The 24,973-nt window shown below is 43.0% G+C and overlaps 1 protein-coding gene across 11 annotated transcripts in view; it reads left to right on the top strand.

Annotated features, from left to right (window-relative positions):
- LOC110531879 (VPS10 domain-containing receptor SorCS2) overlaps positions 1-24,973 on the top strand; it is a 321,210-nt gene that overhangs the window by 129,932 nt on the left and 166,305 nt on the right. For all 11 annotated transcript variants that reach the window (XM_090184070.1, XM_036987785.2, XM_090184071.1 and 8 more), the window contains exon 3: positions 17,034-17,133. In XM_090184070.1, coding sequence (XP_090040196.1) covers positions 17,034-17,133 — 100 coding nt within the window. The remainder of the gene's footprint in view (positions 1-17,033; positions 17,134-24,973) is intronic.

Raw genomic sequence — 24,973 nt, 5'->3', positions numbered from 1 at the left:
TTTTGTTTCATCAAACCAGAGGACATTTCTCCAAAAAGTACGATCTTTGTCCCCATGTGCAGTTGCAAACCATAGTCTGGCTCTTTTATGGTGGTTTTGGAGCAGTGGCTTCTTCCTTGCTGAGAGGCCTTTCAGGTTATGTCGATATAGGACTCGTTTTACTGTGGATATAGATAATTTTGTACCTGTTTCTTTCAGCATCTTCACAGGGTCCTTTGCTGTTGTTCTGGGATTGATTTGCACTTTTCGTACCAAAGTACGTTCATCTCTAGGAGACAGAACGTGTCTCCTTCCTGAGCGGTATGACGGCTGCGTGGTCCCATGGTGTTTATACTTGCGTACTATTGTTTGTACAGATGAACGTGGTACCTTCAGGCGTTTGGAAATTTCTCCCAAGGATGAACCAGACTTCATTTTCTGAGGTCTTGGCTGATTTCTTTTGATTTTCCCATGATGTCAAGCAAAGAGGCACTGAGTTTGAAGGTAGGCCTTGAAATACATCCACAGGTACACCTCCAATTGACTCAAATGATGTCAATAAGCTTATCAGAAGCTTCTAAAGCCATGACATAATTTTCTGGAATTTTCCAAGCTGCTTAAAGTCACAGTCTTCTTAGTGTATGTAAACTTCTGACCCACTGGAATTGTGATACAGTAAATTATAAGTGGAATAATCTGTCTGTAAACAATTGTTGGAAAAATGCACAAAGTAGATGTCCTAACCGACTTGCCAAAGCTATAGTTTGTTAACAAAACATTTGTGGAGTGGTTGAAAAACAAGTTTTAATGACTCCAACCTAAGTGTATGTAAACGTCCGACTTCAACTGTACGTAAAAACTCACACACGGAGATATTCACCAGACAGATGGACCCTCTCATAAGTGTTCTCTACCATGGCACTTAGTCATGTACACAGATTCCTGCATTCTGCATTAAATTCTGAAGGATGATCTCACTCTCTTATTTGTCTCTCTCTCACACACACACACATGCTTGCTGAGGCGCATGGAACACAGGGTTGACGTGTATTGTTAGGAGTCTTGTCCTGTAGGCAGAACTGAGCGATTTCCCCTTAGATAGAACAGCTGCAAAGTCAAAATAGGCTTTAATGTAAAAATGTATAAAAACATCTAGTGTCCACTCTGCAGAGCTGCCTACAGAACAAGATTCATGTCAAAAAACCTGCATGTGGAGCTTGGCTTCGCCTGTCCCCAACGGTCTTCATAAGGATGTAAATATTCGGGGAGGGGGTATGGCGAGAGGTACTAACAGCACTGTCAGCTCCTCCAGTGAGCTGGATCCAATTGGTGGAGGCTGGTGGCGGTAGAGTCATCTTAAAACCACATTAGGATGACGAAGTGGTCGTCAGGGATATAAACACATACACATGCTCACATACTCGCATGAAGGCCATACCATACACACACACATGCAGGGACAAACATATACACACACACACACACACACACACACACACACACATAGATTACTGTGTAGATGGACAGTCACTGCTTCGATAGATCAAGATAGCTTCACACTCTTTCAATTTCCCCTATACATTATGATGACACTTCACAGAAGGGTTCATACTGAAAAGCTATCATTGTGATAATAAGTACATTTCAACAGCCTTTTTCTCTTCAGCATGAGGCACAATCTATTCTGTGTCACAGAGTGGATGGGGATACCTAAGCTAATCAAAAGCTGATGCAGGTAGAATGACTCACGGGTGACTGTGACTCACTCACCTCTCGATGCTATTTCAACTACCTGTACACTCCCTTCTCTATATTCCTCCCTCCTTCTCTCTTTCCCACCACCTCTCCTTCCGCCTCCAAATTACCTGAGACCCCCATGGCTGTCAGGTGGGCGAGCGATACTTGTCATGGCAGAAGTGCCATCACCGCCACCCTGCCCCGATTCCACCGCCCCCCCGCTAGACAGCATCCATTTATGCTAAAGCTAATGAGCTTTAGCCAACAGGCATGGATTATAACGAGCTAACATGGAGTCACAGTAACTTTGCTTCGACTTCTCTTCAGCTTAAAGAGCTTCAGGGTGGAGGCGAAGGTTTCACTGAAGTCACTGGAAAAGTACCCAGCTGGGCCTAAACGCGAGGTGTATTTTCATCGCAATGTGGATTACGTTAAAAGTTGACAATGATAATTGCGATGTATGCAAATAGTTCCTCTTTCTACTCCTGCATATGTTAGAGGGTCACTGAGTGAGTACTCGACCACATTCTGGTGTTCAAATTGAGCTTGTTGGTGATGTTTTAAGAAACTATTTTATTAGTAAATTGAATATGCAATGTTGGATTCCGATTAATTTAATTATGCGCACTAGGAGAACTAGGTACATTTTCTTGAGTGCATGTGGAAAATACAAAATTTGGTTATTTGCAATTGGTGGGAGAATTATATCCACATGTATCATATCCCTTTTAAATGGATTTAATTCATTTTTTCAATTCATTTCCACGTTCCTCTTTATATATCAAGATGAAACCATTTCTGGGTAACAATTAAGTATCTTACTAACCACGTTTCCATCCACAGTTTTTATGCGAGTAAAGCCATGATGTATAACAAAATAACGACAGCTGTGATGGAAACAGGAAGTTTCGGGACACTTTTAGAAATACCGACGGATCTTTTGTTCGTTCGACGTGGTTGGATCTTTTTGTGTCTGTAAAATTGATTATGCGAGAAATGGTGGTGGAAATGTCTATCTGCAAATATTGATAGAATAACCATCATATCGAAGTAAACGTGGAGTCACACGATGATATAGTGTGTGGTCCTCCCACTACGACTCGGAAAACATTCAGTTTAGTGGGCTACAGATGAAATAAGTTATGATGAACTTCACAGGGTGGTGGAAGTGCACGGTATGAGCTTGATGCTCCTTTCTAATAAATGTTTTTATTCTGGTGACATGATGAGCGTTGCTTAACTGCCGTTTGACCCCCAAAAATATTCTCATTCTTATACATGATAATCTCATCATGTAGAATAACCTACCACAGAGCCTACCCACTCTGTATCTGTGAGATGTTGCATAGAGGACATGTGCCAAGACCAGAGTAGGCACATTTGCTATGTAATACAAAATAGCACATTTTCTATTTTGTTACAAAACTAATCGGTAGAATTGAAAATGCGATGGAAACACATTGAACATTAGATTTTTATTTCGTACATGGAAATGTAAGCAAAAAAGTAGTTAATTTAACCTCTCTGGGATAGGCGGGACACTTGCGTCCTACTTGGCCAATAGCCAGGGAAAATGCAGAGCGCCAAATTCAAATAAAATGATATAAAAATCAAACTTTCATTAAATCACACATGTAAGATACCAAATTAAAGCTACACTCGTTGTGAATCCAGCCAACATGTCAGATTTTAAAAATGCTTTTTGGCGAAAGCATAAGAAGCTATTATCTGATGATAGCACAACAGTAAACAAAGAGAGAGTAGCATATTTCAACCCTGCAGGCGCGACACAAAACGCAGAAATAAAATATAAATCATGCCTTACCTTTGACAAGCTTCTTTTGTTGACACTCCAATATGTCCCATAAACATCACAAATGGTCTTTTTGTTCGATTAATTCCGTTGATATATATCCAAAATGTCCATTTATTTGGCACGTTTGATCCAGAAAAACACAGCTTCCAACAAAATATCTCAAATGTTACCTGTAAACTTTGCCAAAACATTTCAAACTACTTTTGTAATACAACTTTAGGTATTTTAAATGTTAATAATCGATCAAATTGAAGACGGGATGATCTGTGTTCAATACAGGAAGACAACAAACTGACGCTACTTTTCGAGTCATGCGCCTCTCTCAAAAAGTCCACTTCAAGTGACACTCATTCAAGATGGCCATACTTCTTCATTACACAAAGGAATAACCTCAACCAATTTCTAAAGACTGGTGACATCCAGTGGAAGCGGTAGGAACTGCAAACAAGTCCCTTATAAATCTGGTTTCCCAGATTATGGTTGTAGTTTCTGAAGATCATAAGATCATTTTAAATTCTCATTTCAACTCTGCTTTCACAGTCCATTTCATTGAATTGGAATCTAAGCCGTCTTAAATGACATCCTATAGTTTTACATAACAATCATTGCTTATTCTGACTTGATGAAGACACCATTTGTTTTTATTTAACTAGGCAAGTCAGTTAAGAACAAATTCTTATTTACAATGACAGCCTACAGTTGTAAGTCATGCAGCACCTTGTGTCACGATCGCAGATTTTAGACAAACAACAAATGTTGGTACATGTAAGTGTCTTATATCTACTTAAAGCTAAAAGTCTTGTTAATATAACTGCACTGTCCAATTTACAGTAACTGTTACTGCGGAAAAATGCCATGCAATTGTTTGAGGAGAGCTCCTAACAACAAAACACTTTTTTCACCGCGATAGGTTTGGTAAATTCCCCTTTGAAGGTGAAATGTGTACTTGCTTTGATTTATCATCGTAAGGGTCCCAGAGATAACATGAAGTGTCGTTTTGTTAGATAAATCCTTCTTCATATCCTAAAAAGGTCCATATAGCATGCACGATCGATTTTGTATTTCCACTGGTTCAATTTGCAAAGAAAGGAATCTGTGAAAATCAAACCCTAAACGTTGTTTCAACCAGTCAAATCCCGTTCGTATGTATTCCTCAAAGATCCTAGAAGGTAACAAAACTTCACTATATCATTAGGGGTGTAGTATATCCTATAGGACACCAAATCTGGTCAGAGCGACACCTTCATGGCATGCCAATAACGAGGGTGGACTTCACTTGATCGACTCTAACTTTGTCAAATAAGCACCAATCGGGTCAAACAAAGCTAGCTAGGTAGCCAATGAGCTGGGCTTTACGGGAGTATCCGAAAACCCTGTATCTGTCGCAAAATGTAGTTGCCAAACTTGTGCGACAGCATGCCTTTTCCTTTTGAACAAAAATGATAAGAATATTCAAAGTTATGAAGTTATGAAAACTGGCTGTTTTGCAAATGTTGAACTTATAATATGGCTACTAATACTGGAAAAGCTAAATTAAAGTCCAAGTATACAGATTTGACAATTCTTGCAGAAATATGTAATATGAATGCAAATGTCTCCTTCACGATTTGCCCAAATGTACCTGGGTGACTTCAAACTAAATGTCATGTAGTTCGCTCATACTTCAAGTTATCCGTCTGAACATACACTTTGCACATACACTGCTGCCATCTTGTAGACACCACCGGAATTACAACCAGAGTGATTGCTAGAACTGGGACCTTTCTGTTGCATTTCAGAAATGGTGGTAGAAAAAAAGCGGTTGTTTTTTTCTTTGTATTTTCTTCCACCAGAACTAATTGTGTTATATTCTCCTACATTCAATTCACATTTCCACAAACGTCAAAGTGTTTCCTTTCAAATGGTACCAAGGATATACATATATCGGGGCGGCAGGGTAGGTTGCAAGTTCAAATCCCCGAGCTCTGTCGTTCTGCCCCTAAACAGGCAGTTAACCCACTGTTCCTAGGCCATCATTGAAAATAAGAATTTGTTCTTAACTGACTTGCCTGGTTAAATAAAAAATATCCTTGCTTTAAGGGCCTGAGCTACAGGCAGTTAGATTTGGGTATGTCATTTTAGGAGAATATTTTTTTTTAAAAGGGGGCTTACACTAAGAAGATGTTATAAGGGATAGAACAACAGATTTTTACCTTGTCAGCTCAGGGATTTGATCCAACTTTTTAGTTACTGACCGAACACTCTAAGCACTAGGCTACCTGCCGCCCCATATAGGTCATAACTGATGACCTCGATGCCATCAACATAATGTGTTGTAGTAGGTATTGATGTTTTTCTGCATTTCAAATGGAACTTGTTTCAGAAAATAAGTTATTGCATAAAGAATATACTCTAATGCTAGACTTGCACTGTTTAGCCAATGATTTGGCTAAACAGTTCAGCAAGTTTAGCTTCTGGCCAAACTTAAGAGCAATAGTTAAAAGTTCACGGCAGGAGGCAATGTTGGAGTTCACACTGTAGCCACATACTCACCAGGGCCCATATGACAGTTCGGATCCCATATCAGACAGACAACAGAAGGACTTGTCAGATAGTGTCTGGTTAGAGCCCTGTGGGCCCCTGAGGGCATCCATATGGGCCTGTGTATCAGCCTCTTATTCAGGGGTCACTGTGGGGCCGTGTCAGAAACTTCCAAAACATGGTTGTCCGAACTGACAATGATTCATGCTACCCGGCTACTGTATGTCTTCTGTCTTGTTGCTCTGAGAGACCCCTGAAAAGGTTGATGGTACAGTACTGAAAGGTGCCTCTCCTCTGGAGCCGATTTCAGATGTTGGATATAACTAATTTGTCCAACACTTTGCTCATCCCTGCCTTTGTCCAGAATGATGGGAGAGTCACATGGGTGACATTTCTCTTCTTCGCTTGTAGTTCCAAGTGAGTAACGTTAGCCTCTTGGCAATATGTGGAGTCACATGAATACTGCATGTCCAGAAAAAGGGACAGAGGCAACGTTTCAAGAGCCTGAGGGAACTCTCATAAGCAGTGTGTGTTTTGACAGTGGCCCTCATCCACCCATTACTGTGTTCTAGTGGCTCTGTAGCACACTTCTGAGTGCCCCTCCACCACTCCTGAGTGCACTTACATGGCCTGACTCTCTCTGTTGGCTAGCTGCCCGGATGGTTCAGATGGCATGCTGTGTTGGTGGCATACTCGCTGCGTGAGTGACAATGACTAAGCATAGGATATCTACGCTCTTCCTACAGTTCAATATTGTTTAATTATTTATGAATGTTAAAATATTTGGGTCACAGTTGTTATATTTAGATTATATTGTGTCATTTTTAAGGAACTCCTCTTATATTCTCTCATGTGTATCCATTTGCATACATGTGGGGGTATACGTCTTTCTAGCTTTCAGTAATGGTACTGTATTCTCCCAATGACATCATCCCAAACTCTACGTTGTTCTACTCTTGTCTTCTGGCTCTTCTGTTCTGACACTATCTAATGTGAAACCCCACTCCTGGCCCCGACAGTACAGTACAGTACATCTCCTCCCTAACCTTTCTACTGCACTGTGCATCACTGTCGTCCCCTCCCCCTGGCTCTGGTCCCACAGGGGCCAACAACTCCTCAGGGAGTCTGGAGTCATAGTTTGATGAAGCTGTGCCGAGCGAGATGGCCCAACTCCAAATCCGACCGCCTCTCTATCATCATTCAGGGAATGAAGGATAAGAGAGGAAGGGAGAGCTAGGAAGACAGAGAGGCATCAAATCAATGCCCGTTGATGAAGGCATGAGATCAGTTGAAAGCTCTGGTTCTCCCATTTCTTTGGTGTCCAGATACTTCCGTGTCGATTAACGTAGTTGTATATAGATCAGTTTTCCCAAGTCTAAATGGGTCTAGCTGTGGGTGTTACTGCATTAGTGTTGTTCAGTTCAGTGGTTTCTACGGTTACTGTTATGACCTTTTTTCCCCAAAAATTGATTGGAGTAATTGCATGTCACGGCTTTGAAGTCACCACCATAACTCCTCTCCAGGCATCTCAGCAGGGTGACATTTTATGAGGTATGAGTCATACAGGTGACGTTACACGTCAGTACTGTCACCCCGGGGCCATGTTCACACGGTCAGGGACCAACCGCTATCAACATGGGTTCACACGTTTTACATACATGTAAATGGCCTCAGGATATCGCAGTTCATAGACTTTTGCAGGTTTTCACAGCCTCAGTGTTCACAGGTCAGAACAAGGTCACGGGGATCTTCAAAACAAATCTCAGTCAAAATAAATATCCTGAAAGAAAAACATTGCTGTTTGTTTTTGTCTGGCTTTTTTGTAAACAATTGTTCTACCACAGAGTTTCTAAACCCAGAGGCGCAACATCGCGAGACTTACGGAAGAGCTTGCGAAGCAGGTCAAACCGGGGTTTGGGAAGTCAATGAGAGAAGTGAAAAATTCTTCCTTAGTTGAAATTTTCTCGAAAACTAAAGGCACATCCTAGATTCAAGCCAATGTCTTAAGTAGTTGAACATGCTATTACTCCAACTTTGTGAAAGTGACAAACTGACACGTTTACATTTTTGTCAAAAACAACTTTATATCGAAGGATTGCCTTTGATTTGCCTGTCTGATATGATGACAGTTAGACCCGATGACCTGTTTCTGCGCATGAGCTTAGCTAGCCAACATCGCCGTGACATCGCCTACAAGTGTGATCGGGGAGAAGCAGTTTCTGCCTATCTTCATACTGTACTGTCTTTGGTTCTACATTTGTCCTTCACACGTTGACCTTAGTGTACACATCATCAACATGTGACAGGTTTTTGAAAGTGGCCCCCCTCTCCATCCACCCTCCCATGTTTTAACAGACGATACAGCGTTGACACAATCAGGTCGCTGCCCAATTGAGGACGGGCTGAGGTATACCCAGTAAAAATGCTTTATGGTTATAAAGCATTTTACTGGGTATCCCTCAGCCTGTCCTCAATTTTTCAACTGTAACCATTGTACCTCCGTAAAAAAAGAGGGAAAGACACATAATATAAACAGATGGATGGATGCCGAGGACCTGTCTGTCTTGTAAAAACCTAAACGCAGCAAGGAACAGATGCCAGTCAGACAGAGGAATTTGATAGCTGCTCGTTTGTGATAGGATAGCAGCCATAACTAACACTGGAGATGGGTGGATGAAGACCAGTGGCGTCTTATTTCGGTGGCCGTCACATTGTCATACAGTGGCAAAGACAGAACAGTCTAATCCAGGGGGACCTTGTGTATCATGTTTCAGGTATGACCCAAGTGCAGACTGTGTAGAAGTAACCATTTTTATTGTAACATCAGGGGCAGGCAAATGACAGGTCAAGGCAGGCAGGGGTCGATAATCCAGAGTAGTTGGGCCAAGGTACAGGACGGCAGGCAGGCCCAGGGTCAGGTCAGGCAGGGGTCGATAATCCAGAGTAGTTGGGCCAAGGTACAGGAGCTGAGAAAACGCTGGTTGACTTGAACAAACAAGACCTGGGGATAAGTGGGGAAGATGGGCGACCCCTGGAGGGGGGTGGAGACAAGGACAGGTGAAACAGATCAGGGCATGACATTGTGAAGATCAAAATAGGTTGCAAAATAGGTTTTAACCTCAAGGGGGTTAACATTTTACTAAATAGTATATTTATAAAAAAAAGTAAAGATTGTCATAATAAACACACTCACAGGGTGTGGAGTCTGTCTTTTTTGGCTGATAGACTGCATGAGGACAGTGTCATAAAGAATAGGGCTATATCCCAAATTAGCCCAATCATCATCTCCTCTGCAGAGTCACGATATATACGACTATAGTTTTGGATGGGGGTGATCTGTCGGGTAGTATTTCCGGCGTGTTGTTCTGATGAATCTGCAAATCAGCTTGAACAGTAATGCCAACCCTCGGTTGTATTTTAATGGCAGCAATACAATTATACGATCCATCTATATATGTAAAGCTCCTCTGTCTTCGTCGCTAAAAGATGAAAGGGGAGTGATGGAGGTCATTAAGATCCCTTACATCGTACACAATAGCAAACATGTCTTGCACAAATTACGCACATTTTTTCTGAAAATACACTAATTAGTCAATAATACCAGGCACTAATAATGTCTTAAAAGAGGAAGCATTTCTCACCTTCTTTTACCCAAGTTTCAGTTGAGAGGTTTTTCAGTCTGCTGCAGATTTTGCTGTTCTGTGTTGTTGTGGGTTGGGCTAGGATGACAGATTTGTTGTGGGTTTTTGGTTTGGATGACAGAAAAGAAAATAAAAAAAATGAGTTTGGATGAGAGAATGGCCTGACAGATTTTCCACCGCCAGATATGGCTCAATCCTCTTCTCAGTCTGTGATGTTGGCCCCCGCCCAGGCCCGATGAGCCAGACGGGGGTCCCCTGGGAGATCTCTGTGTGGCCCAATCACCGAACGGCATGGCCAGTCCAACGAGGCCGTCTGGTGGCCTGGACCTGACAGCGTCTGTCTCTGCCTCTGTGTGTTTGCAATACTGAGCGAGAGTCATGCTCTCAACTCAAATTCCACCTTCTCCAAATCTAGGCTATCCCCTGATCTCTCAAGCCATAATCAAAGTCTTGAGATAGAATTTAGAGACTAGCTATCCCCCTGCCTCTTTCATGTGTAAATCTAATCTCTGTTCTGCCATTAGGGTTCATTTGAACCCCAGTCAGAGCGTGAGATGGGCTCCTCTACTCACACATTCCAGACATCCCCTAGACATCCAAGGGCATTAGATATTACAGACAGAGAGTGCACGTGCACAAAGTGCGAGACTTGTGAAACCTGACTTCAAATAAGTCTTCTGTCAGCGCTAGATCTTCAGCTCTGCATTTAATCTCTGACATGTCTCAATCAGCATGGTTCTCTTGATCCCGAGCACAGTAATGCATCAAAGCCATATAGATCATTATAAACCGGCTAGTTTGGATTCTGGATTGGCTACACTCTACATTCTAGCCGTGTGTATGACACCAGGGGTATGACACACCATACTTGAGAAAAAAAATACTTGTTCTTATATTACTGTAGCTATGGGTATGATATTATAATGTGAGCCGTTTTGGGTACATTTCAATGTAGTCGATTACACAGAAAAGGTTTTCTGGTACACTGACAACTGTATTCCTCTTCATTCTGAAGTTGCCTTTTCTGACTCCAACCATTCTAACCATTGTCTTAAGCAGTGCTCTTCTAATGCATTCTCTGGCCTTGCTGAACGATTCCCCTCCTCCTTCCACCACTGCTTCTCTGCCTACACCTCTCTTAGCTCGGGTGTCTGCTCACTGCGTCTGCCCCGATGCTCTCCATTTGTCTTCCTGGGGAAGGGAGCCGCTGGGAGCGACCTTGACATATTAGGACATTAAATCTGAATCAGCGCCTAACACCATCCTAAAGTGTTTTCGCTCGCGCTCTGTTTCCTCAAGCGCATCGACAAAAAACACCATTTCTACCCGGAGTGTCTTGTCTCTGACTCTCTCGCACACCTCTCTCTCTCTCTCTCTCTCTCTCTCTCTCTCTCGCTCTCTCTCTCTCGCTCTCTCTCGCTCGCTCTCTCTCGCTCGCTCTCTCTCGCTCTCTCGCGCTCTCTCTCTGAGACACACACGCAAGCATGCACCCTCACACCCACACACACACCTACAATCTTTCTGTATTTTCCCTGTCTCACAATATATTCTGATTTAAAGTTGTATTTTTTTCTTCCTCTGTTTGTATCTCCTCTTTCATTGTTTTCTTTATGACTCTCCATGCATCCTTCTCTGATACACAAATGACTGTTTGGAATGGAAATGACATTGTACCCTGGGGCATCATCAGTGACTTTCATCAGTTGATGTCAACATGAATATGTCTGTATAAACCTCAGAGCATTTCTCCGCTATCGAAACTCTGTGCAGTGCAGATAGATGTTGAATGGCAGTTAGGCTGCGTTTACACAGGCAGCCCAAATCTGATCTTTTTCCATTCATTGGTATTTTGACCACAGGAGGTTGGTGGCACCTTAATTGGGGAGAACAGAACCGTGGTAATGACTGGAGCGGGATCAGCCATTCTCAACTCATCTTGAACACTGCATAATCCGGTGCAGGTTATGTTGTATTGTATTTCATTTTGCTCACGTTGTTGTACTATATATACCCTTGGATTTCATCTATTCAATATGGCATGCTGCAAGGAATAATATGACATAAAACGCTTCAGAGAGAAGCATCACTCACTGTTTCTCCATTTTAGAAAGTGGCTTCGGCAGGAGTGAGAAGAACAATGTATTTTTCGTACCAAAGATGTTCGGTAACACTCCTTTCCGTCTTCCCATTACCCCTCTTTCCCTGTTCCCCTTCCTCCTCCTCCTCCATCTCACATTCCCTCTCTCCAGTGCACTGTTTCAAAGTAATTATTTCTCACTCATCTACTATAGCTCATCTCATCCATCCAGTCTATTAATCTGGGTAGCTGAATGGCAAGTACTAAATTAACTCTCCTATTAACTTCACGTCATTACTCTTTTACACGTTAGCCACCCGGACACCGGGCTCCAAACACAATCCCCCAAATTAGCCTTATTAGTCACATAATGTCTCATTGATGACCCTTTGACTTCAATCCCATGGGAGATTTAATGAGCATTTTTTTTTGTCTCTCAAGCATTTAAATCCAAATGATAACAAAAGCGTTCTCTCTTACTCGGTGGTAATGAGGCTGTTTATACTGGGTGAAGAATCATTGCTCAATTAGGATTTGTTGTGTTTTTCCACTACTGTCCCTTTAAATCTAGTTAGCTTTTGGCTCCTTTAAATGATTAAATGCACTTACATTTTCAGGCAGCAGGTAGCCTAGTGGTTAGAGTGTCGGGACAGTTACCGAAAGGTTGTTCGTTCGATTCTTCAAGCCGATAAGGTGACAAATCTGCCTATGTGCCCTTGAGCAAGACACGTATTCTCTAATTGCTCAAGGGTCCCTTTGATAAAGGTAGACCCTGGTCTCATTGGGAGTTGGGATATGCAAAAAAAAACACTTCCATATGCAGATAAATAGGACAAATATAAACACACACCTAATTATGAATTCCATCCCAATGCCAATAATCTGTCCTCACCAATAGATCCTAAAATTCCCTGCTCCATTAAACTCTCAGGCCTTAATTAGGGCCAGTGTAGTGGTGGGGAGAGATCCATCCCAGTATCTGGAACCACTGACCCCCCTCACCGCCTAGGGAAAGAGAGGAGGCCTGGTGGTGCTAGCACTTAGCAAAATCCAACTGGTGTAGACTTTACCGTGAAAATGCTTGCCTACGAGCCCTTCCCAACGATGCAGAGTTAATAAATAATAATACAAATTCAAACGGTAACACAAGATGGACTAAAATACACATATATCATGAAACCAGTGGAGGTTGGTGACTTGACAAATGGAGGAGGATGGGATACCCACGGTATTGGCGTGGAACCCACGGAGACGAGTGTGTTTTCAAAAATCGTCAAAGGCAAAACGATTTTAACCTAAAGCATTTAATAAAGGCATTTATAGCACAATGTTTCGGGGAATGGGAAGGAGAGGATTACTTACACTGTTTTGGGAAGGAATCACGGCGGTAATTGAATGAGGGTGTGAGGCATGTGTTCAGGTGTTCAGAGGCTTGACTTCAGTGCAGGACAGGAGTTGACTGGGAAGACGACAAACAATAACACGACAGACTACACAGTTAGACAAAAGAGCTAAGAATTAGTTAGTCCAAGCAAGGAGTAAAATCTCTGATGTGTAATAATGTGATTGTGTTTGTGTGTGTGATTGACTCCATATACAGTAATGACAGAAAATTGATAGTGGTACTCACAGTTTCTTGGAGACTGGAGAGGAAACATTCAATATGCCAGTGGATGAGCGAGCACATGAAGACACTGCTTCAGTTCATGTCAGGAGAGAGTTGACAATAGTCGTGGATTGGAGTGGTCATCACCTCTTAAATCAGGGAACCGGAGGGGATTTAGCTGTAAATACAAATAGCAGATACATTTCATTACATAGTAGGTTTGGACAACGAGTTTCTCTATGAAAAACACAGACGTCTCAAAATTCATAAAGTTTTAAACACACTGCACATCCCGTCCACTTGACACATCAAAGTAGCCCAAGAAACGTTACTGAATAAAGCCCTGATCAGCCCTGATCATCCACTTCACTGACGCACCGTACATAACGTTACCAATGAGTTTACCCTGACCAGATGGACAGGGCGCATAGGCTGTATACAGCTGCTCTTATTAGTGGCCTACAGTTGATCAGACTGAAAAATATTATTGTTTTCATCCCATACAGCATGTCAGATCTCTAATGTTTAGGTGTCGCTTAGGCTGCTGCAACATTTATGTCATGAGTTTTTGCTTGTGTCTGTCCAGAGTGATTATGTGTTATCATCTTTGCTAAATAAATACAGGTGGAAAGTGGAACGCCTACTTGAGCGCACGCAAAAAAATGCCCTGCGTCAACCTCTCTCTTTTAATCAACATTTTTACGCATGATGCGTTGGAAGTTATCAAATCAATTCAGAATAACGTTCGGCATCCCAGAAAAGACAGTCGAAAGTTTGACATGTTCAGCAAGTAAAGCATCGTAACATGCAATTACCCCGCGGATATCGACTCTGCTGCTTGAGCATGCTTTTGGGGCACAGTCGATAGCGCGCTGGACTTCAGGCTAGAAGGTTGAGGGTTCGAGGCCTGCTCCCTGCTCGTTTCATTACAATATGATCCCTGTTTTGTTTTGCCGTTTAGCTGAATGATCAATGTTCTTCAGGTCACTGTACCCCCCTTTCGACCCAAGGCTCAGACTTTACAAAAAGCAGGCAAGGCCAGCAATTCTTTTGATACCAATTGGTATAGAACGGCCTCACCTTTTCATCCTTCTTCATGAACATGATCTCAGGCAGAGGTAAATCCTCGGTTTTAATTCACACCTTTTCCGTGTACTCCAGATAAAAAAATATATTTTTTTATTTAACTATTTAACTAGGCAAGTCAGTTAAGAACACATTCTTATTTTGGCTGGATCTCCTTTGTGTGGTGGACCATTCTTTATACACACGGGAAACTGTTGAGAGCGTGAAGAACCCAGAAGTGTTGCAGGTGTTGACACACTCAAACCGGTGTGCCTTGCACCTACTACCATACCCCGTTCAAAGGCACTTACATTTTTTGCCTTGCCCATTCACCCTCTGGATGGACACGTACCCAAAGTCTCAATTGTCTCTGGTTAACAGGGAGCCTTTTATGCCTCCTCCCCTTCATCTACAGTGATTGAAGTCAATTTAACAAAATACGTCAAAAATGGATCATAGCTTTCGCCTGGATTCATCTGATCTTTCTGTGTCATGGAAAGAGCAGGTGTTCCTAATGTTTTTTGCACTCAGTGTATCGTCTTGTGAGTATGCATAGAGTCAGTGCAAGAGAGACATTCATTTGAAAAGCTTTGAGGGTCCCGTGTGGCTCAGTTGGTAGTGCATGGCGCTTGCAATGCTAGGTTTTGTGGGTTTGATTCCCACGAGGGAAAATGACAAAGGTATGCACTCACGACTGTACGTTGCTCTTGATAGGAGTGTCTGCTAAAATGTGGCAGCGAACTAACCATTTCAAGAAAGTTCATGTTCAAATTCATGTGTGCTTAGGTTTTTAAAAGGTACTGACTGACAGCCTATGGACTTCATCACCCATCCCTCTCCAAGTAGGTCTTCAGTAACAGCAGCAAAGTCAGCACACAGCTTCGAGTTAAGCAGTAAGCTCTGGCTCCGAACACACTCAGCCATCAGCGGGATCTGTCTGTCGTCTCTGAGTTACCCAGGTTAAACGACCCCCACAGTGCACTGGGGAAGATGAAAACACTACTTGCTGACCGCGGGGACGTGAAGAAATAGCTCAACCCCTACTAGGCCACTCCTTTTTTTGTGCAGCTCTGTCAGAGCACTCATCCAGAGCTTTGCCGAATGGATCAGGGATTGTGACGACTTGGTGTGTGTGTGTGTGTGTGTGTGTGTAGTGTGTCCACACATGGCCATACACATGTTAGTGTGTACATTTCTGTATCTGTCTGTGGGTGCATATCTGTCTGCCCGCTGTGTTGTGGTAGGTTGACGTTTATTGTCATAAGTTATTGTCCTGGAGGACAAGAACTGAGCGATTTTCCCCTTAGATAGGACAGATGCAAAATCAAAATTGGCTATAATGTAAAAGTGAATGAAAATCAATGTGATTTTTTTTTGGTCTTAGTTTAAGGTTACGGTTAGCCATTAGGTTTAGCAGTGTGTTTAAGTTTAGGGTTAGGGTTAAGTTTAAAATCAGATTCTATGACTTTGTGGCTGTTCCAGCTACTGGCCACTCTGCAGACCTACCTCCAGAACAAGAACAAAAAACGCTAACCTGCATGTGCGACTGTATTTCCTCTTGTTATACCCATGTGTCTGTGTGTGTGCCCACCATTGTGGTTGCTGCCCTGCTGAGTGTAAGATGGTAACGCTGTAAAGTAAATCCACTTGTCTGGTTCAGAGTGGGGCCGGGTGGACTTGATCTCTGATCACTCCCCTTCATCAAGGCCTCCCCTGCCAGCCCCCTCTCCCATCCCCTCTTTCCTTTCCTCTCTTCAACACTGAATGCTCTATGCTCTCTCTCCACTTACCTCTCTCATTCAGCACAGCAGCACTTCCATTCCAATCTGGTTCAGGAGGTTGGACTGACTATCTCTTTAGAAAAGCGTACCACTTCAGGGGTATCCTTCGGGGGTATCCTTACTGGCAATAATGCAATACTGGAATAGAAATCATGCCAATTGAATATATTTTAATATAGAGTTCCTCTGTGTCTGCTATACCTGTTGGGTGGTCTGTGTTTGCAGTTATATCTGAGTCTCCTTTATACTTTGGTTTGATTCACACCAAACATGTAGAATATGCAGTCTCGCAAAATGAATGCAATTGACTCTGAATAAAATACGCCTGTCAATTTCCCACAGACTGCCATACCTTTTCACCCTTGGTCGAGCAAAACTGCACCATTCAACAGAGAATGTCACAAACAATTACTTTCCCGGCACTAGCGGCGCCATCGCTAGGTGTTTGATTTGGCTAGGCTGGAGAAATATCCTCAAGGAGCTGACCATCAATCTCAGAATCTCAGGGTCCTTGCTCCATAGCTGTCATCTAACCATCACCTGCTCATGAAACTGCCAGATTTTGGTGATTTGCCAGTGTGTTTCGCTGGTTCGCCCCTAGCCCACGGTTATTCGTCAGTGGAGATTGGTAATAAAACTAAAATGGCTCGAGTGCTGCAGTTTACAAAAATAATTACTGCTTCCTCTGTATGAGAAAGGGTTACGATTGTATTTGAACTCTGTTTATGTTGATGCAAAGATTTTGTACAACCTGTAATTCAATCAGACCCACGATGTTGACCTCTCTCTTTCTCTCTCTGTTTCTCCTCAGGTCTAGTGACTATGGCACCACCTACAGCAAGCTAAACCTGATGCCTGGGACAACTATCGTGGTCTCTAACTTCTATATCTGCCCCATCAACAAGAAAAAGGTAGGAAGTCTTCAGCCTGCTTTGTCTATATTCTCCCCGCCACTCACCTGCAATGACATTATAGCTGCAATTAGTTATTGGCAACTTCCTCTTAGTCCTCTGACCTTGAAGACAATTATTGTCGAGAGACAACACTCAGCTGCTTTAGGAAAGCTTGGTGACATGGTTTTCGATGGTTTTAGATAGCGATTTTGTTTATTGGTTTTTCCGTTAAAAAGATACGAAAATTGTATACAATTCCTTGTGAATTCCTCGACTCCTTGTACGTCGACTCCAGGTGTCGATTCCCATTTCTGAGTGTCAAGGGCGATTCCGCTAGGAATTGACTCCTAAGTTTCAGTGTTTTTGGAACGGAGGAGACTGATTAGTTGCCTTACTTCCGTGAACACAAACACTTGCATCTTTCATAGCGAGCCAGCGAGGACCGAAGAGAGAGGGGAGGGGCACCGTATAGGCAGGGCTGCCACCAGGCAGACAGAGTCAGAACTGTGCACTAGCCCTATCTATCGGCAATCGAAAGGTGTATTTCGCAATGGAATGCTGAAACTTGCAATTTCTCAGCTTGCAATGTCTCGCAACTTCAGTAAAGCTGGGCCTATCGTCAAAGAATAGGCTAGGACATTCGACACGCAGCAGACTGAAGACAGAACACACGCATCATTAGCAAAGAGTAAGAGCAGGCAAGCCAGCGTGAGGAAGAAGGTAGAGGGGGCAGGCAGAAAGAATGTCTTGGTAATCTGTATCTTGCAATATCTTGTCTTGCATGCCTCACAAGTTCATCAAAGTAGCCTAAAGATTGTCTCTTCCTGTCTGGCTTTATTTATATTACACAACTTTTCCCAGGCCTTTATGGCTTACCATCTAGTTAGGCTGCAACCTTATTTTTTTTTAACGTTAACAATTTTTCTTAACGTTAACGATCCCAACTTCGTTTAAACATTTGAATGTTTACATGTTCACATCCCTAGTTTTAGACACAGCTGAGCTGTAGATTTCATGAAACACAAAGTTAAGGAGAAAGTGGGTGCACTCACTCTCACAGATGACTTCAGGTTCAGTGATCTGATTGGACCTGCTTCTTATTTTCCCCTTCCGCCTCCCGTGGCAGCTTGTCCTTTCAACTGATGTTATCCCCTGGGCTCAGTGCTCTAATCAATAAGAGATTGAGGAGATTAGACAAAGTAACTCATCCATCCTCTCCATTCCACCAATTCCCAAATTCACCTGGGACTCTCTGACTCACCCTCCAGGGTCACACACACACACACATTTTCGCGATGGTTGGAGACGAGACACTGGTACTGTAGCGGTTAATTGCCTGGGAATAGACACCGTTGCCTTAGAGCAAACAAAGAGCTACCCATACCTCGGCCTAAACATCAACACCACAGGTGACTTCCACAAGGCTGTGAATGATCTAAGAGACAAGGCAAGAAGGGCCTTCTACGGGGAACATAGAACTCGACATTCCAATGTCCTCTATGGTTGTGGGGTTTGGAGTCCATTCACCAACCAAGAATTCACAAAATGTGACAAACACCCAATTGAGACTCTGCATGCAGAATTCTGTAAAAACTACACTTTGTGTGCAACACAAAACCCCAAAAGATGCATGCAGAGCAGAATTATGACTAAACCCGCTAGTTATCAACATCCTAAAAATGCTTTTAAATTGTACAACCACATAAAAGGAACCAATGCCCACACATTCCACCACAAAGCCCCTCACCAACAGGGAGGGAGGGAGAGAGAATCTAAGTGAGAGACTGACGGTGAGTGAAAGGGGGAGAGATAATCTAAGAGAGAGACTGACAGTGAAGGAAAGAGGGCGAGAGACTGAAAGAGAGTATCTGAGAGAGAATCTAAGAGAGAGTGAGTCGACAGGGAGAGATGGTGTCTCGGGGGTTCTGACTGTGAACTGTGAGTGTCTGCGTTCTGACAGTCGGAAGTCTGGTAATAGGAACTGTGGATCAGTTTGGTATTTAAACACACCCCAGGGCTAGCAGGGGGGAATTCCTATCAGTGGGAGCCCAACCACTGCTCTCTCTCTCTGTGTGTGTGTGTGTGTGTGTGTGTGTGTGTGTGTGTGTGTGTGTGTGTGCGTGCGTACAGTGCCTTGCAAAAGTATTCAGACCCCTTAGATTTCTTTCACGTTTTCTTGTGTTACAAAGTGGGATTAAAATCGATTTAATTGGTGAAGGTGGTACTAAATGTGATCAGATCTTCAACCAAAACGGAATATTACATAAAGGCAACCTGAATGAACAAACAGTTCAACAAGTACATACTTATTTCATTTACTTATTTTCATTTTCATTCAAGTTAATCCCAATTGAGATGTTGTGCCAGGACTTGAAATGAGCGGTTCAGGCTTGGAAACCCACAAATGTTGCTGAGTTAAAGCAGTTCTGCATGCAAGAGTGGGTCAAAACTCCTCCACAGCAACATGAGAGACTGATCAACAACTACAGGAAGCATTTGGTTGCAGTCATTGCCGCTGAAGGTGGCACAACCAGTTATTGAGTGTAAGGGGGAAATTACTTTTTCAAACAGGGGAATTGGGTGTGGCATAACTTTGTTAATTAAATAAGTATCTGTTGTTTTTGTTATCCGTAAACTCAGGTTCCCTTTAACTAATATTAGGTTTTGGTTGAAGTTCTGATAACATTCAGAATCAAAAATATGCAAAAATAGAGAAAATCAGAAAGGGGAGCGAACACTTTTTCACTGCACTGTATACTGTATACAGTCTATTCGGAAAGTATTCTGATCCCTTGACTTTTTCCACATTTGGTTACGTTACAGCCAAATTATAAATTGGATGGAATAGTTTTTTTCCTTCATGAATCTACATACAATACCCCACAACGACAAAGCAAAAACAGGTTTTTATACATTTTTCCAAATAAAAAATGGAAATATCACATTTACATAAGTATTCAGACCCTTTTACTCAGTATTTTGTTGAAGCACAAGTTGTAGCCTCGAGTCTTCTTGCTACAAGCTTGGCACACCTGTATTTGGGGAGTTTCTCTGATTCTTCCCTGCAAGTCCTCTCAAGCTCTGTCAGGTTGGATGGGGAGCGTTGCTGCACAGCTATTTTCAGGTCTCTCCAGAGATGTTAGATTGGGTTCAAGTCTGGGCAACTCAAGGATATTCAGAGACTTGTCCCGAAGCCACTCCTGCGTTGTCTTGACTGTGTGCTTAGGGTTGTTGTCCTATTGGAAGGTGAGCCTTCGCCGCAGTCTGAGCTCTGGAGCTCTTTGTGCTTTGCTCAGTCTCTCTGTACTTTGCTCTGTTTTTACCCCCGTCTGGCCTGATTGGTGAAGTGCTGCAGAGACGGTTGTCCTTTTGGAAGGTTCTGCCATCTCCACAGAGGAACTCTGGAGTTCTGTCAGAGTGACCATTGTGTTCTTCGCCACCTCCCTGACCAAGGCCCTTCTCCCCCAATTGCTCAGTTTGACCGGGCAGCCAGCTCTACGAAGAGTTTTGGTAGTTCCAAACGTATTCCGTTTAAGAATGATGGAGGGAATTGTGTTCTTGGAGACCTTCAATGCTGCAGAATTGTTTTGGTACCCTTCCGACACAATCATGTTTCGGAGCTCTACGGACAATTCCTTTGACCTCATGGCTTGTTTTTTGCTCTGAGGTGCACTGTCAACTGTGGGACCTTATAAAGACAGGTGTGTGTCTTTCCAAAACATGAACAAAGTAATTGAATATACCACAGGTGGACTCCAATCAAGTTGTAGAAACATCTCAAGGATGTTGGAAACAGGATGCACCTGAGCTCAATTTCGAGTCTTCATAGCAAAGGGTTTTAATACTTTTGGAAATAAGGCATTTCTGTTTTTTATTCCAAAATCCTGTTTTCGCTTTGTCATTATGAGGTATTGTGTGTAGATTGATGAGGATAGAAATGTATTTATTCCATTTTAGAATAAGGCTGTAATGTAACAAAATGTGGAAAAAGTCAAGGGGTCTGAATACTTACAGAATGCACTGTATACTGTATATAAAAAGGCGCTTTTCGAAAGCCTCATAAAGAAGGGCAGTGATTGGTGGATGGGTAACAATAACAAATCAGACATTGAATATCTCTTTAAGCATGGTTAACAATTATGCTTTTAAACCACCCAGACACATCAGAGATACCGTCGTCTTTCCAAACTGAGCTTCAAGACAACCACTATATTTTAGTTATTCCATTTCTATTCATCTTTATAAAATATTAGAATTGTTCTTCCACTTTGACATTACAGAATATTTTGTGTACATTTTTGTTCAAAAAATGTTTTGTTTTTTTATCCCACGTTGTAATACAATAAATTGTGAAGAAATCCAAGGGGTCTGAATACTTTATTTAACCAGGTAGGCCAGTTGAGAACAAGTTCTCATTAACAACTGCGACCTTGCCGAGATAAAGCAAAGCAGTGCGACAAAAACAACAACACAGAGTTACAAATAAACAAAAGTACAATCAATAACACAATAGAAAAATCAATGTACAGTGTGTGCAAATGTAGTAAGGTAAGGCAATAAATAGGCCATGGAGGCGAAATAATTACAATTTAGCATTAACACTGGAGTGATAGATGTGCAGATGATGATGTGCAAGTAGAGATACTGGGGTGCAAAAAAGGATAAGTAATAATATGGGGATGAGGTAGTCGGGTGGGCTATTTAAAGATTGGCTGTGTACAGGAACAGTGATTGGTAATCTGCTCTGACAGCTGATGCTTAAAGTTAGAGAGGGAGATATATTACTCCAGCCTCAGTGATTTTTGCAATTCGTTCCAGTCATTGGCAGTAGAGAACTGGAAGGAAAGGGGGCCAAAGGATGTGTTGGCTTTTGGGATGACCTGTGAAATATGCCTGCTGGAGTGCGTGCTACGGGTGGGTGTTGCTATGGTGACCAGTGAGCTGAGGTAAGGCGGGGCTTTACCTAGCATAGACCTATAGATGACCTGGAGCCAGTGGGTTTGGCAACGAATATGTAGTGAGAGCCAGCCAACGAGAGCATACAGGTCGCGGTGGTGGGTAGTATATGGGGCTTTGGTGACAAAACGGATGACACTGTGATAGACTACATCCAATTTGCTGAGTTGAGTGTTGGAGGCTATTTTGTAAATGACATCACCTAAGTCAAGGACCGGTAGGATAGTCAGTTTTACAAGGTTATGTTTGGCAGCATGAGTGAAGGAGGCTTTGTTGCGAAATAGGAAGCCGAATCTGGATTTCATTTTAGATTGGAGATGCTTAATGTGAGTCTGGAAGGAGAGTTTTGTTTTTACCTTTATTTTATTTAACTAGACAAGACAGTTAAGGACAAATTCTTATTTTCAATGACGGCCTAGGAACAGTGGGTTAACTGCCTGTTTAAGGTCTACAGTCTAACCAGTTTACAGTCTAACCAGACACCTAGGTATTTGTAGTTGTCCACATATTCTAAGTCAGATCCGTCCAGAGTGGTGATGGTAGTCGGTGCGGGAGGGTGAGGGCACCAATCGGTTGAAGAGCGTGCACTTAGTTTTACTTGCATTTGAAAGCAGTTGGAGGCCTTGGGAGGAGTGTTCTATGGCATTGAAGGTCGTTTGGAGGTTTGTTAGCACAGAAGGGCCAGATGTATACAGAATGGTGTCGTCTGCATAGAGGTGGATCAGGATGGATATAGGTCTATAACAGTTTGGGTCTAGAGTGTCTCCCCCTTTGAAGATGGGGATGACCGTGGCAGCTTTCCAATCTTTGGGGATCTCAGACGATACGAAAGAGAGGTTGAATAGGCTAGTAATAGGGGTTGCAACAATTTCGGCAGATCATTTTAGAAAGAGAGGGTCCAGATTGTCTATCCCAGCTGATTTGTACGGATCCGTATTTTGCAGCTCTTTCAGCTGTCTGGATTTGGGCGAAGGAGAAGCTGGGGGAGCTTGGGAAAGTTGCTGCGGGGTTGCTGAGATGTTGGCCGGGGTAGGGGTAGCCAGGTGGAAAGCATGGCCAGCCATAGAAAAATTAAAAATGAAATGAAATTATTGATTATCGTAGATTTATCGGTGGTGACAATTTTTCCGATCCTCAGTGTAGTGGGTAGCTGGGAGGAGGTGCTCTTATTCTCCATGGACTTTACAGTGTCCCAAAACGTTTTGAAATTAGTGCTACAGGATGCAAATTTCTGTTTGAAAAAGCTAGCCTATTAGTTCCTGACTTCCCTGAAAAGTTGCATATCGTGGGGCTTTTCAATGCTTATGCAGAACACCACAGGATGTTTTTGTTCTGGTCAAAGGCAGTCAAGTCTGGGGTGAACCAAGGGCTTTATCTGTTCTTAGTTCTACATTTTTTGAATGGGTCATGCTTATTTAAGATGGAGAGGAAAGCACTTTTGAAGAATAACCAGGCATCCTCTACTGACAGGATGAGGTCAATATCCTTCCAGGATACCCAGGCCAGATCGAATAGAAAGGCCTGCTCGCTGAATTGTTTTAGGGAGTGTTTGACAGTGATGAGGGGTGGTCGTTTGACCGTGGACCCATTACGCACATAGGAAATGAGGCAATGATCGCTGAGATCCTGGTTGAAGACAGCAGAGGTGTAATTAGAGGGCAAGTTGGTCAGGATGATATCTAAGAGGGTGCCCATGGTTACGGATTTAGGGTTGTACCTGGTAGGTTCCTTGATAATTTGTGTGAGATTGAGGCTATCTAGCTTAGATTGTAGGACGGCCGAGGTGTTATTAAGCATGTCCCCGTTTAGGTCACCTAACAGTACAAACTCTGAAGTTAGATGGGGGCAATCAATTCAGATATGGTTTCCAGGGCACTGCTGGGGGCTGAAGGGGGTCTATAACTAGTGGCAACGGTGAAAGGTGGATTTTTAAAAGTAGAAGCTCGAATTGACCTAGATAGTATGACAGACCTAGATAGTATGACAGAACTCTGCAGGCTATCTCTGTAGTAGATTGCAACTCTGCCCCGTTTGGCAGTTCTATCTTGTCGGAAGATGTTATTGTTAGGGATGGAAATTTCATGATTTTGGTGGTCTTCCTGGAGCCAGGATTCAGACACGGCTAGGACATCCGGGTTGGCGGAGTGTGCTAAGACAGTGAATAAAACAAACTTAGGGAGGAGGCTTCTAATGTTAACTTGCATGAAACAATGGCTTTTACGGTTACAGAAGTCAACAAATGAGTGCGCCTGGGTAATGGGAGTGGAGCTAGGGGCTGCAGGGCCTGGGTTAACCTCTACATCACCAGAGGAACAGAGGAGGAGTAGGAAAAGGGTACGGCTAAAGGCTATAAGAACTGGTAGTCTAGTGCGTTCAGAACAGAGTAAAAGGAGCAGATTTCTGGGCGCGGGAAGAATAGATTCAAGGCATAATGTACAAACAAGGGTATGATAGGATGTGAGAATGCTGTTCATCGACTACAGCTCGGCATTCAACACCATAGTACCCTCCAAGCTCGTCATCAAGCTCGAGACCCTGGGTCTCGACCCCGCCCTGTGCAACTGGGTACTGGACTTCCTGACGGGCCGCCCCCAGGTGGTGAGGGTAGGCAACAACATCTCCTCCCCGCTGATCCTCAACACTGGGGCCCCACAAGGTTGCGTTCTGAGCCCTCTCCTGTACTCCCTGTTCACCCACGACTGCGTGGCCACGCACGCCTCCAACTCAATCATCAAGTTTGCGGACGACACAACAGTGGTAGGCTTGATTACCAACAACGATGAGACGGCCTACAGGGAGGAGGTGAGGGCCCTCGGAGTGTGGTGTCAGGAAAACAACCTCACACTCAACGTCAACAAAACTAAGGAGATGATTGTGGACTTCAGGAAACAGCAGAGGGAAC

The sequence above is a fragment of the Oncorhynchus mykiss genome, chromosome 9, assembly GCF_057628025.1.
Source record: "Oncorhynchus mykiss isolate SJ-2025 chromosome 9, ASM5762802v1, whole genome shotgun sequence".
In the NCBI taxonomy this organism is placed as follows: Eukaryota; Metazoa; Chordata; class Actinopteri; order Salmoniformes; family Salmonidae; genus Oncorhynchus; species Oncorhynchus mykiss.
This window is presented reverse-complemented; position numbering and strand designations above follow the sequence as displayed.